Source organism: Ictalurus furcatus, chromosome 8 (genome assembly GCF_023375685.1).
Source record: "Ictalurus furcatus strain D&B chromosome 8, Billie_1.0, whole genome shotgun sequence".
NCBI classification, from domain to species: domain Eukaryota; kingdom Metazoa; phylum Chordata; class Actinopteri; order Siluriformes; family Ictaluridae; genus Ictalurus; species Ictalurus furcatus.
The window spans coordinates 12256852-12273592 of NC_071262.1; the positions used below are offsets into that span (position 1 = coordinate 12256852).

Sequence of the window (16741 nt, forward strand, 5' to 3'; positions counted from 1 at the left end):
CCGTTTTTTAAAAATCGGGTAAAAATTAAACTGGGAAGGAATTTTTTTTTAAAAATGTCCGCTTGAAAGAGAGAGAGAGAGAGAGAACACGTAATTGTACTGAATATTAAATACGATTAATACTGGGACATGAGCGTGGTTTGCATAAAATAAGTTGTTACAATAATAGCCTACACAGAAGGAATTACTTGATACCTCTACTTTTACTATTACCTGTTTTCATGTTACATGTGTATGGCAAAAAAGCATGCTTTGGCACAATTAATTACATCCTAATGTTTTGCAGATTATTAGGCTATTCAATTAAGTTATGTCATGTTTAGAGATGAAATAGCTTGATTCAGCGTGTTTGAAGTGGTCATTAATTCAGCATGCTATTGGAGGCTAAATAAACTGCCACCAATGTGAGTTTGTTATTATTCCACTTTGGTCTCGTGCATCTCTGCTGAAAACACTGCTCATAGGCCACAGTGCCAGAACGTTACAGCTCTAAATGAAACTTGTTAAATGTTTCCCAAATAACCTATATAAAGGTCTAGGTATGATCTCTACACTTCTCTGTTAGCGTTCTGTTAAAGGAAAACTAAAAACGGCACGCTGTGTAGACAGACTAACAAAACTTGTTCCACCCCTTTAAGAAGCGAGCTGCTAAGATGGCGTCTTACTCACTGCCAAGTTCAAGTCTACTGCACACTCAGACGAAACACGGAGAGGGAAGGCTTGTAGAGTAAGATGTAAGATCTGTTACGATCTGATAAAACAAAAATCATATAAGAAGAGATGAATGCAGTCATTTGTCACATTTTTGTAAGGGTTTTAATCTTATTCAAAACTTCACATTTTTCCCATCATTTATAGTTTGTCAGACAAACAAACCCACAAGAAATAGGACTGCTCGAAAATAACACGTTTCTCATGGTTTGCTAAATGACTAATCGGCTCTTTGAAATCGCATTGCTTGCCCCGATTGTGGTGCAGTGTCACAGTTTATTTAGTGATACATTTGCTCTTCAGGAATAATGTCTTCAGGTGTCACAACGTCACATTCAAGATTTGCTGAGTTTACGGCTGATACAGAGAGGGTAGCTGAAATAAAGGTTGCCTTTTTTTTTTTTTAATTAACGTATAGAAAATAGTTTATAAAACATATTACATTATTTAAATAAAAGTATTCAATACATCACTGTACTTTGCGAGGTCCTGTATTTAATACAGTTTGTTTTCAAAAGTACTGCTGGTGGTCTGAAGTCGAAAGCACAATAAATCAGTGAATGCATAATATTTAATTCCTATAAACACACACAATGCAATGCTGTAATTCTTGGCGCCACTAAACAAAACAAATTTCCCTTTAAACACTTTTTTTTTTTTACTTCTTAAGACTAAAATGTTGTTCCACACATAATTCAACTGGAAATGTCAATCACGTAAAACGAGCAAATGTGTACTGCTCCATATGTAACACGACAGTACTCATGACGAACACTTTTATATTCACATAAGAACTAGCCTAAATTTAATGCAATGCCAACTGAAGACATGAAAAAAAAATTTTTATTTGCGATTACTCTGCTGTGACAGTTCTTGCTGGAAACATAAAAAATACAGCATCCATCCAGTATGTAACCATCAAAAGTGGAATACTATATTGACTCAAATAGCTGGGCTTTGCCCTGGGAATCTAGTGTTTGAACACTTGAGTTAAAAAAAAAAGTTAATGGATGAAAGCTAAATGCTGTTGCATAACACAGCTGAGAATCTTATCGAAATGTGAGGAGCCAGTGAATATCTGGCAAATGGGCCTCTCCAATTTGTTCCTAGTAGCTCCTTATGGTAATGTGGTATACTCCCTACTAAGAGTTTAAAAAATAAACTAAAAAGTAATTATCGCTTTATATCTATTTATCAGTCACTTAAGAATTTTTTTTGCCTGTTTGCTCGCTCTATCAGTACCCTTAAGAGCTCAAAGTACTTGGAATAGTCTATACAATACTATAAACTTTAGAAAAAAAAAAAGTTAATTCATTATATTCATAGTTGATATTTTTGATCCAGATAAGACACGTTTATTGGTTAAAAAAAAAAAAAGAAAGAAAGAAAGAAAAAAGTTACAATCGCGTGAAGGAAGCTTTTAGAGTTTATGACCTTGTTTCAATGTTAGGCTGGTCAATGTCTGACTCAACACTGTACAATCTTGTTAGAAAACATTTCCATAAATATCATTTAAGATTCGGCTCTTTGCCGATAATTAAATTACAAATCGATAAATATGGCATCATGGATATATATTTACATTGTTATTAACAAAAGGCAATATCATAGTCAAAGGTAACAATCGTACTACTACATTTCTCCATTTCAAAACAGACGTGGACAACAGATTCGACTCCATCAAACAAGGAAATACATTCACGATTAGGCTATATACTTATTTTCTTTTTCTTGTTGCTGCTCTTGTTCAAGTTCAAGACAAAGACTTTGGCACATTTCGTAAGACTGTCTGAAGTTTTAACAATCAAAGGGCGACACGGACGTCGCGCGATATAAAAACACCGTGAAATATTATTTCAGTTTTTGTTTATTTTCAAAATAAACTTTTGATAAAATACATAAAATTAAAAATAAAATAATTATCTGTAATCTGAAAACTAAACCGAAATCATTTTTTTTCTTTATTCATAGAAAGTGTAACTATTTATTGTTTTTTTTTTTCCTTAGATCTCGGAATAAAAGTCAAATTTTGGATCCTGAGAACGGACGAGGCCTGCTGTGGCGAACTCTCGGTTCTTCGTGTTGTTCCACTGTCATTTTGTTCACCGTGGTGTGAATAGTGTTTTGTGTTTTTAAAGGTTGCCTGAACCTTTTGGTCCGCAATAAGAGTCTATACTCGGATCTTCAAACGTACCATTCGTTGAAGTTGGGCGCTAATGCATCGCTGTGTGCTGATGCGCTTTGCACAGTTGTTTCAGGCGTTTTGGTAGGATCTTCTGAACTCGTTGAAACCAGCACAGGCGGCGTGGAGGACTCGTATCCGGAACTGGCTGCTGGAGACGACTCCGAACCTTGTGACTCGTGGACCTTTGAGGACAACATTTATTTATTTATTTAAAAAAAAGTGGTATAAATGCATAAGTGCCTGCATAAAGCTTGCATATATACCTGCATATCTCATTTAGGCTTGAGATTTGCGGTTATATCATAATCGTACAGCTCTATTTGGAATATAAGATCAATATAAAGCCAATAAGGTATAAACACATGCAGCTCTCAGTATAGGCCTATTTAATTTAGCAAGGTAGACAGTAGAACAGATTCATCATCTGAACTAGTAATAGGCTATTACACAGAATACTATTTCATAGAAGGATCAGTGGTCAGTTACCTTCATGTGTTTCCTGAGTGAGCTTGGGTGCGTGTAGGACTTGTCGCATACTTTGCAGATGTAGGGCTTGTCAGAAGTATGCACGTGCATGTGCTTTTTTCTGTCGCTGCTGTTCGCGAAGCGCCTGTCGCAGCCCTCGAACTCACACTTAAACGGCTTCTCGCCTAAAACAGAGAGTAAACAATGGAATTTCAAAGTGTAGCCTACACATTATAGGAGGCTGTTTATGTCCCACGAAGGCGAGCAAATTACATCGTGTAAATAGGCCTATGCAATCAGTGTAAACCGGCTATCGCTTTCACACCCAAGTATTGTCACATCGGAAGCCCGATTTTTTATTATTCATAGTAAAATTGTTTCCTAGGCTAATTAAATTGGTTTTTAACATTGCATAACACTTACATTAATGTTGGTGCTGTAAAATATTTTCTCATGGCTAAACAGGGACCCGGTGTAATCTAATTGCCAACTGTAGCCATTTTCAACAGCTTGCTTTACATTGCGTGTGATTCTCAGAAGTAACGGGTCATTGATTCTGACACATATCCATCCAGGGGCCATCAGACTAAATAGAATTTGTCTACTTCGCACGTTTTTTTTTTTTTTCTTTTCATGTACTGACCAAACAGACATTCTGTTGACAACTTTCAGCAACAAACGTCAGAAGTAGCTGTGCAAATAACAAGGCAACAACCATTCACAAATTCACTGCCAGCTTAACATCTTTGGCTATGTCCTATGAATGATAAGATTCTTATTTCATATTTACGCACATTAATTCAGCACTGCTCCTGTATACAAGGAGAATATATATATATATATATATATATATATATATATATATATATATATATATATATATATATATATATATATATATATATATGTAATGTTTGTCCCCTCAGTTGCTCAGCCCAAATATTGTCTTCAATTAATTCACTCCGCTTCTCAAGACGAAAATAATGCGGCCTTGTAGGCCGAAGTGTTGTGCCAGGAATGAATCGGGGAAACCCTCAGAACTTTCACATAATGTAGCCCCTTTTGCACATCTCAAAATGTAGCTCTTCTAAGCAGAATAAAGAAGAATGGAAACCTACCCGTATGAGTCCTCTTGTGAATTTTTAAATTTTCTGATCTTGCAAAAATTTTCCCACAACCTGGGAAAGGACAAGGGAAAGGTTTCTCCCCGGTGTGCACTCTGATGTGGTTCACTAGTTTGTATTTGGCCTTAAATGATTTCCCTTCTCTTGGGCAGTCTTCCCAGTAGCAAACATGGTTGCTCTGCTCGGGCCCGCCGACGTGCTCCATGGACACATGCGTCACCATCTCGTGCATGGTGCTGAAAGTTCTGTCACAAGTTTTTTTGGGCCTGTTTATTTGGTTCTCATCTATCCACTTGCAGGACATCTCTTGTTTTATGGGTTGCCGCATGTAGCGGAAGAATGCGCCTGGCCCATGGTGCGTGGGCACGTTCATCCCCACGTTCATGTTGATAGGGTGATTGTAATTGTGGAGCGGAGCGGTGCCGTACGGATCCGCGCGCGGACTCGGAACAGGGCGATACGGATCCGGCCGCCCGAAAAGGTCCCCACGCAAACCAATGTGCATTTGTCCATTCACTACGTGTCCTCCGGGAGAAGTATGGCTCACGCTTTGCTCGTGAAGTCCTGGGAACAGAAGGTGGCCCGGGTTGTCCGAGATTCCAGGGGGTGCGTGGAGACTACCTGCAGAAGCGGCGAAGATCCCGTGCTGTGCGCTTGTAGCCGTCGAGTCGCTCCGGTTTCGGAACAAGAAATCTCGCGTGGAGTTGAACGCGCCTCCACCGTAAGAACCGACCTGCCCTCCGTGATGGTGGTGTCCGAGCGCAGCTGCATATCCGGTAGCTTGCGGGGTGAAAGCCGATGTCTGGCTTGGGGCGATATCGTGTGTAACAGAGCTAATTTTAAACGCAGCTGAATGGGACGAGTCCGCGAAGGGATTGAGCCCCAGTCCGGGCTCTCGGTTCCCGAGCTCATGGTGTCTCGGCGTTCCGAAGCCTCCAACTCCAAGCGACGGAAACTGGGGACCACTATCGAGGAGCATAGTGATGGGGCTCGGCCAACAAAATTAAACGAAGATGAAGAGGGATGGAGATTTGAAACCCCAGGTTTAGCAGAATAAAGTTAAATCACGCTCGCGGTAAAAACCAAAACTGTCGCCTAAACTAACATAGAACACCTAATAAACTAAATACGTCACGTTAAAAATAACGAAAACGCCAGATAATAGTCCCAGGCTCGGAGCAGGGGGTGAGAAAGTCCCGTTAGTGGGATCCGTGAGAAAGAGGATCAAACTTCCCCCCCTTTGCAGATGAATGATGTCCTTGGACTGATAAAGTCAATCACTCACTCCTTGCACATAAATGAGTTCGGGAGGCAGGTCTACGGTATCCAATGAGAACGCGACTCCCTCTTGGTCACGTGGTAACCATGGAAGAAGTTCATTGGTTAGATTTCGGTTGATTGGCACTGTTTGGGAATGAAAATAGCGGTTGGTTTCAGCGGTTAAATGTGATTGGTCAGTTTTGCTTTTATTTGCAGGTAAATCAGCGCGGCATTATTTCGGTTCATTTTCGGAGCATTTATTTGTTTATTTCCAGTTTTCAACGCGCCAAACACACAGTGCTCCAATGTTTGGTGATGTTTTGTTTGGGATGTGAAACACTTTTAATACAACTACAAATTTAACACAAATTTTAAATGTGTGGCGGTTACGTGGAGTTTACAGGTTAAGCTTTAACTAGTTTTTACCCTTACAAAAGTTTTTAAGGAGTTTACACACTCAATATTCACTGACAACCAAATATAGCCTCACTACTTTGACAAACACCCCCTCCATAGAATACCAATCTAGTAAATGGCAGTTAAGACGCATTTTTTTTTTGTTTTTTTAATTTCAGTTTATTTTAACTGTGGGCTAAAGTGTATGTATGTATGTATGTATGTATGTATGTATTTATTTATTTATCAGATTCAATATAACTAGTTGTATTTGGGCAGTATTTGGACTATCTATCTATCTATCTATCTATCTATCTATCTGTCTGTCTATCTATCTATCTGATTACATTTAATTACGTTCTGGCAGTGTTCCGTATTTTGCCTTTCTTGGAGACGCATGGGAAAAGGGCGACTTAAGCAGCACAGGCCGTAGGACAGGAAAAAAGACAGAAAGAAAGATGGCAGTAATTGTAATATGTACGGAGATTTTTTTTTTGCTCTGCCAGAAAACCGTGCTATTCAGCGAGTTTCACAGGGTTGCTGCTGACACGCTGCAGGACACAAAATCTGATCAAGTTCAGAGACGCGTTGAGTGCTTCAAGCAGCGCTTTATAACGCCAAGCCTTTTCACATTCTCTCTCCCCCCAGTCTGTCTCCAAAAGCAGCTCACATTTTTGTATTTTAGAGAGCTTTAAAAAGAAAAATCTTCAAATCAGTCTCTCATTCTGCTGTAGTTCTCCGTCTATTCGCACGCAACACACGTTTCAAGAAAGAACAGAGTAACCAAATTTGATTTGAAGGTGAGTCTTTTTTTGTGATATTGTGGAAGAGGTGAAAGTTATGTGTAGTTAATATGTAGAGATGTGTGTTCAGTCCCCTAAGTATAACATTATCGAAAGGTCTTTGTTAAAAAGAAACTAGGGTCTTATATATTGTATAATTGTAATTTAAATAAAATCAGTATCATTTTATACAGCATACGTTTACATGTATTAGGAGTTTTTCGTGGTGATTAGTCACAGCACGATACGTTCAACACACATCTTGAGCAACACAACACAACACAGTTACCATCCTAATATGCAAATATTGCACCTATTATAGGCTACAAATATTGCACCTTCAGCGGAAATGTTAGGCTCGGTTGTAATTTAAAATAAAAATAATGATAAAAATGTTCTGATAATTTATTATTAGTGTTAGTAAATGATTATTTATATAGGCATATATAGGCTAAAGTAAGTACATCCTGTGCCTATATTAATATAGCTAGCACACCATCCTCCTTCCGTTCAGTTAATGTCTCATAAACCCCTCCTCCTTTCTTTCTCTCTCTCTCTCTCTCTCTCTCTCTCTCTCACACACACACACACACACACACACACAGATTTATAGTGACAGACAGTAACTTTCCCTTCACGTTACTGGTTATTATATTGGCTTGTACTGTCATATTTTCTTACCTCATTTTCGTCACGAACGTGTACTCTCTATATAAATGCAAAGCAGATAAGCCTCAGTCTCACCAGTTTTAAAATGTATTCCCCAATTATAGTAAAATGTGATATATTTAATAAGTTTCTTATATTGCTCATGTGAGATTTTTTTTTAAATAAAATCAACTTTAAACGCAGTGTAAAAATATTTTCTTGCACCTTTTCTTCTTCTTCTTCTTCTTCTTTTTCAAATAATAATAATAATAATAATAATAATAATAATAATAATAATAATAATAATAAACTTTATTATTATAATAAAGAAACAAAAAGCTACATTTTATTGAAGAAAGTATATAATATTTTTCTTTCTATTATTATTATTATTATTATTATTATTATTATTATTATTACTGTCTGTTGAAATGTTATTTGTATATATTAATATTGTGGCCTGGGGCTCCCCTTTCCTCAGATCATGTATATCGTCTTATGCACAATTATTATTATTGCGCATAAGACGATATCTTACTAGGTACTGCTTGTAGCCATAGCCTATTTAATACTCTATCGTTCAAATCCGTCAATGAAATAGGTCAGGTTTAAGTTGTTCCTATTTACTTTTCCCTTTGATTTATTTACTTTACCAATTAATTAACTAAGCTCGTGTTGTTTTCAGAGACTATGGCTTAAGTGATTGCTCACCAAATCTTTGAATTGATATTGACCTTTCTCGCTCCTTCATTTAGCTTGATAATCTTGATTTAACATTTGGCCTTAGTCGCTCTTTGCTAAACGAAAACTTCTCCTCATCTTAAAATAGTTTCTAGTTAGTAATATAACTTTTCACATTCACTGCTCCAGCAATTCCTGTAACTATACGCTAAAACGCTAACTGCTAATGACTAGCATGACCCCCAAAACTACAGCATTAATTTTTAGCAGATGATTCTGAACTACAGCAGTCATTCTAGCCTACCCAGGAGGAAAAGCGGTCATTTAGCTCGCTAGTTAACAAGCTAATCTTCCTGAGAACATATCGGCTACCTAAACTAATATCAACAGCCCACAAATGAAATTTAACACTGCATCAACAAAGTATAGATTTGATAGACAGACCTAATCTGTATTAGTTTAAATGTGCAGACTATGAGATTCCCCCCCTCCCCCCCCCAATTAGGATACTCACAATAATACCTGCTTACTGGTTACTTGGTTAGAAACTGTTATAAGACATAATTCGTTTTCAATACCATATATTTGGGTATGAGCTGGGGGTACGGTGTCGTGTTCTGCGTTGGTTCTGTAGCTATGTCTCATTTTTGGAGAAGATCAACGGCCTATCTACTGTGCTATTGTAACTGAATTGTTATATACAAAATAAACTGCTACTAATCATTACAGGGTTCAAAAGGTGAGAGGACACGTGCTCCATTAGTCTAAATAGTTATGACACGCCCGGTTGTCACCTTTTTGCAGCTAGGATGCTTGCAGATAAGAATATGACCTTCTACTTTGCTCCCTCATTTTTACATTTACAGACTACTGTACATCCACAGGCGTATGATAGAGACAATTCTGAGGCAAATATGTTTGAAGTTTAAGGCACTCATGGATCATGGCAGTCATGGCAATGGCAAGCGCACTGTGGGCCAAAAAGCGGCCCTTTTTGGGACCTTGGCCAAAATAGTCCATATATAATGCTTGTGCCTTTACAGGTTTGGGACAAGACTAGCTCAACTGTATCACGCTTAATATTCTCGTCAAGATTAAGTTGTATGCTCAGGCCGCCAGATTCAGTTAATTTAATCTCCACCACTCCACGGCTTCATGTGAGCCATCACTCATTTGCTATCTTCGATGGAAGCAAAATAAATATTTTCTTTGGAAAAGACTAATGATACTTCCATGCTTGTCTTCTCCCAAACAGACCTGTTTAAAATTGATACATGCTGTGAACGTATAGTCTAATATACATCTCACACATAAGGGGATACGTTGTAATATTTTATATGGCTGAACAGGTGGAACTCACACAGACACTACGCTCTCTCACATAACGCGCAAAACGCTACTAGTCAATCTGCGCTAATTCATCTGAATGAGCACTACGCAGTAAATGCGTGTAGTTTAGAAAGTTATAAAGTTTATACGAATGGATAAAAGATCAAAGTTTAAGGTATTACTTGAACATGATAGGTAAAACATGCGTTTGATCTTAATTAATCCAAACGCATAGCCTACTTATTATTTAAATTATTGTAATTATTTAGCTTTCATCAATTAATATACACTCACCTTATTCACATTCTTCCTCTTTCATACATACACAGTAGAAATATGATACACATGCATATACTACATATTCACAACACTATTGTATCTGGGCTTGGACGACTTTTCAGTTTAATGTTCATGGGTATAAGTAAAAGCTGCGTTAATGCTGCGAATAAGCAACATTCAATGACGAACAACTAAAAAACAAGCAAACAAACAAACAAAACAAAGCAAAAAAACAAACAAACAAACAAACAAACAAACAAACAAAAAAACCAACCACACAAGCGCAAACAACGCATCTGACAAGTGTAAAGTAAGTCAAGTGTTGATGGGTGACCAAAGTGTTATTATAACGTTTCTATATAAGCAGTTATTATTATTATTATTATTATTATTATTATTATTATTATTATACAGTTTCGTCATAATCAGTTCTCTCAAAATATGTTAATTGCAGCCATACTGCAAGAGGATTAATTTAGAGTAAAAATCCACATACCGCTTAATCTCTCTGTCATGTCATTAAGACACCTCATGAACCTGTCCGAACACAGAATACGAAAAAAAACGATCTATGTAACATGCAATAAATTAGACTGTCTCAGAGGTGATGCGTCATAACCATATCCAACCCTCATAGCAGAAAACAAATAACTGAAACTGTTACGTTGACTATCTATCTATCTATCTATCTATCTATCTATCTATCTATCTTTTATTTAACGCGCTCTTTGTAAACCTTAGGCAGTAGTAACACACTTGCAGTGATTTTTATACAGACAAAATATTTTTTTTATTCTTAGCTATACATCCTAGGATTATTTGCTTCTAGACAAAAAATGTGTAAAATAAAAAAAGTGAAATACTTTATCAAAACTGCGTGATGTTTTTTTTAAACGAAACATTTAATCTTTAGGCTTGTTCATAGTTTCTTGTCGCCCAACCAACGTTGGAAAAAGGCCCGTTACAGTCAGAAAAATCATTTCCCGCTTACTACTTTAATTCTTGCAGGTCAAATTGTATAGTAATCACTTTACTTATCTGCAAATAAACTGCGTTACTCGAGAACCTGAAATAGCCCTATATAGCCTACATGACTTGAGACAACATGTAGCCTTATTAGATTAGCATAAATAATTTTATTTGTAGTTTATTTAAAGTAATACACAAGTGGAGAGGTGGGGTGAAGGATGATGATGATAGAAGTGAGGGATTTATGAATAGCCATACACTTTGCAGTTACAGTGGAAAAAAAATACGGCCCCCCTTTAAATAGCTGAAAACACTGTTATTCCAAGCCTTGCCTTCGACGGACTGCTGGTTTAAACTGATGGGGGGGACGCACACACACACACACACACACACACACACACACACACACACACACGCACGCACGCACACACACACGCACACACACATACACACAGAGCGTATCGGTGCGCACTCTGACTAAATCAGATGACTAAATGTTATTCCTGGCATGATCAATGTTACGGGGGCGTTTCAGGAGCCTTATTTCTCAAAAATCTTTAGTGTGTAGTGTTTTACTGCAAACTGTCACCTACTGAGATGAAGAATCCGGTTATTTAGGCCTATGTAAGATCGCTTTTACTAGCGATTTTTGTGATATGAAACCAGTCTCCCTTAAAGATAAATCATAATTAATTAGGTTGATGTTTTGTCTATATTTCCCGATGGGAAACGGCAAAGTCTCGTCGATGTCACCGTTTTTGTGACGTCACGGGCGCGTTGTGATTTGAAAAAAATCCAAGGCAATATGTCCAAACCCTCTGAGTTCCGCTCTCAGTATTGAAAAACCACCTGGAAATAAAATAAGTGTCATTATATTGTCGCTTGTTATGAACCTATGCCAAGTATAGTTTACTTCTAACGTTTTCACTTAACCGATTGCTTGTTTTAAGGATTTTAGGTATATTTAGGCTAATCATATAGGAAGAGGTCTATTTAACATTTAATAATGGTTTTAGGTAAATCCAGAGCGTATTTTTGCGCAGAACTTTTGCCTACATGCACGCAGGAGAGTGAAGAGTACATTATATGGAAAAAGTGAATAATCACCGACCATTTTAATTTCGCTTTTGCGGCATTGTCGAAAATGCTTATTATGGTCCGAAATCTTAACACAAGCCCGACTGAGTTGAATGTCTCAGTTCCACCCTGAGATGTTTTTGTGAGTTGAAATCTGACGCTCTAAAGCCGAAAGAGCCAACAGTATTTGTCCGTGCAAAAGCGGCATATATCAAAGCATTTTTTACTGCAAGATTGAAAACGGAGTCGTGCGGTGAAACGCCTGCGTGTCCCTTTTAAAACAAACCCAGTCGCTGTCAATCATCGGGCATTCCGACCAATCCCTGAACGCCCTTTTTTCAAAACCAGGTTTGCCCGCTGTGCTTTTATATTGCAGCCCGGCCTGGTTCGGAGCATTTTACTACCACGGTTATTGCCACAAATCAAGAGGGTGAAGTGAACGGCATGGGACGCGCACCAACTTTCACGAACTTGCGTCCGCTTCATGGGACCGCGAGGTTGACGGCCAAAACCGGCACGTGCAGATGATACATGGAGGTGCAATGGGGACACAATTAGTCGGTAAATCCTGAGCGGTTGCATACTTACAACAACAACAACAACAACAGCAACAAAAATCATGACAACCCTTTCAAGGTTTAGTGGCTGCCCTCTGTCTTGCGTAAACCCTGGAGAGAGCAATACTGAACCCAGTGTGGTACTGCCACCTTTGGCAGGGGAGCACATGGGGCACCCCACTGGCACTTCCTTAAAACTCTGCCCCTCGCACAATTTGCTAGACTACCCTGATTCCAGGGCCACCGCATATGTGGACCACTCGATGCCTCACTTTCCAGACACGGGATACACCAGCCATCGCCTAGACGCCAGCCCTAGGGGCATTATCATTGGGACAAACCTGTCAGGACCAGGCATGCCACCAGTCACAGACCAGCTGGCACCAAGACCTAACCAACATGGCGCTATTGGAAGGTACCGTGACCTCCATGGCTACAGGGATGGCCGAAGCCATGCTTTCTTCACCACGTATCCTGAGCAGGCCCACAGCTCTGTTGATGCCAACCGAGACCTGAATGGCCAGGTGATGTTGGGGCTTCCAGGAGATCTCATCTCAAGGGCACATCCATACGGACAAACCCACAGCGGCCCTCGGGTCAACAGCCAACAGCTTGTTACTCAGTTTTTGGGGCTGTATAAGCCCCTGAACATGGCCATGCAGCGAGGAGGGGGCGATGCATTCCTCAGGTGCTCCAGACAGACTTTAACGCACGAGTTGGTGTGCAAGTGGAGTGACGGCCAAGAAGGCGCTGGCAAGCTGCCATGTTCCAGGACTTTTGGGACTATGTATGAACTTGTCACTCATGTGACGATTGAGCATGTCGGGGGACCTGAGCATTCTGACTATGTGTGCCACTGGGAGAATTGTCCCAGGGACAGAAAACCATTTAAAGCCAAGTACAAGCTGGTCAATCACGTCAGAGTGCACACGGGAGAAAAACCCTTTCCCTGCCCCTTTCACGGATGTGAAAAAGTTTTCGCCAGATCCGAAAACCTCAAGATTCACAAGAGAACCCACACAGGTTGGTGAAATAATAATAATAATAATAATAATAATAATAATAATAATAATAATAATAATCTCTAATTACTTTATTTTTTATGTTTAGAAAATATTATCGTGTTGCCAGAAAACACATCCTTATAAGAAATATATATATATTTTAGAAATGATTTATATTATTTATAATTTACAAAGTATTTATAAGTTCTAATTTTAGCTACGTGTCCTACTTTTATATACAAAATGTTCTAGTTCTGTAGCTTAAGATATTGGTCATTAACGATTTATTTAATCAATTAATATTTTAGTAGGCTATCGATTAACCTTATACCAAATAATTTATTAACTTTATATAGGAGAATGCTTTATTCAGTCTATGATTGTTATCTTGTTAGCCCATTATTTTCCACCAAACGAAATTACTTAGCACTTTTTCTTAAGTTCTGTGTCCTATTTCTTTAATCATTAAAAATGTGCGCTCGTTAAATATTTGTTGTTACTCAATATTAGGTTGTTGTTATCTCTATTACATCCGAACAGTTGATAATGTAGTTAAAGCAGTGGCGGTGGTAAAATAAATAAATAAATAAATAAATAAAAATCAGTTGTTAGAGGCAGTTGTTTGGGTGCTTCTCATTATGGCAGTGAAATAAATAAATAAAGCCTGGGACACCGGAGAGGTGTGACGTAACGCTGACGCGGTGGCCAGCTGAAGCCCCAGTAGGACTGAATGCGCGCTCGCAGCATGCTTCAAACTCAGCAATCCAGTGGGCCTCACCTAGAACTGACGTCATAAAATTTATTTAACCTTACATTTTTAGATGCGCCGGCCTACCCTATTTAGCAATAACATTTGCTAAATAAACAATGCATGCACCAACATCTTTTTGTTATTGTGGTTCATATGCGTTGAATGAATATAATGATATCAAGACAGCCTTCGTCTTTCCCCTGCAGCCTGTAAGTGAATGAATGTCACGTTCATTTCCTTTAGAGTACAGAGTCAGTCTGAGCTATACTTCCAGATTTCAAACGATAATAAAAAGCGATCGAAAATACAGACTGAAATAACTTTGACATTTTATTTAAGGTCATTGTATGTCGAGAAGCTGAAACAGAAGGAAATGGGTGTAACTGAGTTTGAATTTTCTCTCTTTTCCATCAGATCTGTGTTACGTCCAAAAATTCTGCCAGCCAACTTAGATATGTTGTAAAAAAAAATATTAAAGGGAAATAAACAGTTGTCATTTTCCACTTATTTGTAATGCTGTAAACTATGGTCACCACAGAATTTGAATGAATCACTTCCGCTGTTTGGTTATAGGTCTACTTGTTAGTCTTGGAAGAAGAGACCCAAACACACTCCATGTTCTCGGCGCGCAGTGAAGACTTAATGATGAATAGCCTTACAGTTTGATTGAACTAATAATCCTGCCCAAATGATTCTTCAGCCCGTTTGTACAGCACTCAGAAGCGATGAAGAGTGCCTTGACCTCACCCATAACTCGAGGTTCATTTTTCCCCTCCTTTAGGTGAGAAACCGTTCAAATGCGAGTTCGAGGGCTGCAACCGGCGGTTTGCAAACAGCAGCGACCGGAAGAAGCATTCACACGTCCACTCGAGCGACAAGCCGTACATGTGCAAGGTCAGAGGCTGTGAGAAATGTTACACGCACCCGAGCTCGCTGCGCAAACACATGAAGCTCCATTGCAAGGCCGACACGGCCAAGCCGGGCGAGGACGGTGAACCTGGGTCTCCCGAGGTGGCGGGAGAGCAAGTCCCATCATCCCCTGCGGCGGTGACGCGACCCTTGCCGCCTGCCCCCTCTCAGGACTCCCCCGAGACTCTGAGGTCACGCTTTCATCACACTTTTGACAGCAGTTTGGACTATACGGCGCACAGGCCGCAGTCCCTTTTGGATCCTCTGTTGCTCCACCGGGGCAGTTACAGAGGCGAAACTGCGCAGTACGCGTGTAGCCAAGCAAGTGCCACTTTTGCCCCTAGTCACAGGAATTTTGCATCAAATTCACCTTTCCAAAAAAGCATTGTAAACGGCTGGTACACGTGTCACAGCGGCGCCCAGCCTTTCTCGTCTAAGCCGTGTAACAGTGATTAAAGAGTGTTCATAATGGCGGCATGGAGAGGTAACGAAGAGAGCAGAGGACAGGTTGTGTAATTTAAACTTTTCATTTTGAAACGATTTTTGAATTTTCTCGATACATTTCTCGATGTCTGGATGTTCTATTTATGATTTGGCTAAACAGTTTATGGCTGAGAGCTGATGTTATTGTCCTGGTGATATTCTTTAACTGAAAATATGCTATAAAATACATTGTGCTGGTGAGATTCCTTACCTGAAAATACATTTACGACCAACGTACTACAATTCATTGGTCATCCATGTATGTTTCTGTATATAGAAATGATAAAATAAAAAATACATAACTACATAATTTGAACGCATTTTAATCAGAGACAGGATCATGTGGGAAGATGCTGAGGCCTACAATAAGAACATTTTACTCTTTCAATTCTGTGTTTTCTGAATCATCTTTGGTAACACAGTGCTTGCTTGTAGACCCCACCAATGTCAATTAACGCACATTTCCAAGGGAAAGAAATATTATTGTCCTAAACTCCAAGTGGCTGAGTTTTTGCTTTCTTGTTGCGGGAATATTCAGCTTGTGTTCAGTTTCAGAGATGAGAAGCTGTATACTACCACAAGGCCTTTGCTTGCCTTCCCCTTGTATATGTGGTCTCATATATATATATAGTGGATATATATATATATATATATATATATATATATATATATATATATATATATATATATATATATATATATATATCCACTATCTACTGTGTATAGTCTACTGTACGATTTGAATTGTGCATTCAATATTCAACATTAAAGTGTCTTTATTACCATTGATCAGGTTGAGTATGATTAAATTCACTCATTTGTAAAGAAAGCGTAGTAGTGTTGATGTCAAGATTCATACATTTCATGGAACATTTCTCTGACGTGAATTAGCATCTCATGTAAACCGGGTATTTCTGATAGTAGCAATCAGTTAACCTTTTTGATCAAAAGAGAAGTTTGAACTAATTGCATACTAAGAACCTAAAAAATGTTTCTAAACACCTCCATCATCTGATACTAAAAGTCAGAATATGTTTGCTGTAGTAGTTTCTTATTACAAACTGTAGCCTATATCTTCCAGAATAATAAAATGCTCAGAGATCATCCTCGATGATCTATAAGAGGTTCTGA

At 38.7% G+C, this 16741-nt stretch overlaps 2 protein-coding genes across 3 annotated transcripts; one reads left to right on the forward strand and one right to left on the reverse strand.

The window, feature by feature from the left end:
* Positions 1-362: 362 nt before the first annotated feature.
* On the reverse strand, positions 363-5509 carry zic3 (zic family member 3 heterotaxy 1 (odd-paired homolog, Drosophila)). Of its 2 annotated transcripts, XM_053630844.1 has the most exons (4): positions 4480-5509; positions 3383-3546; positions 2906-3078; positions 363-751 (listed from the first exon to the last, which is right to left on the reverse strand). In XM_053630844.1, coding segments are annotated over exons 1-4 (1323 nt in total). In that variant the 5' UTR covers positions 5465-5509; the 3' UTR covers positions 363-750. The 2 variants fall into 2 exon arrangements, with proteins under 2 accessions (XP_053486819.1, XP_053486818.1); XM_053630843.1 differs by lacking the exon at positions 363-751 and having other exon boundaries at positions 2754-3078.
* Positions 5510-12176: 6667 nt separating this feature from the next.
* On the forward strand, positions 12177-16159 carry zic6 (zic family member 6). Its single transcript, XM_053630842.1, has 2 exons — positions 12177-13486; positions 15000-16159. The coding sequence occupies exons 1-2, from the start codon at positions 12526-12528 to the stop codon at positions 15581-15583; spliced, it is 1545 nt and encodes a 514-aa protein (XP_053486817.1). The 5' UTR covers positions 12177-12525; the 3' UTR covers positions 15584-16159.
* Positions 16160-16741: the final 582 nt, after the last annotated feature.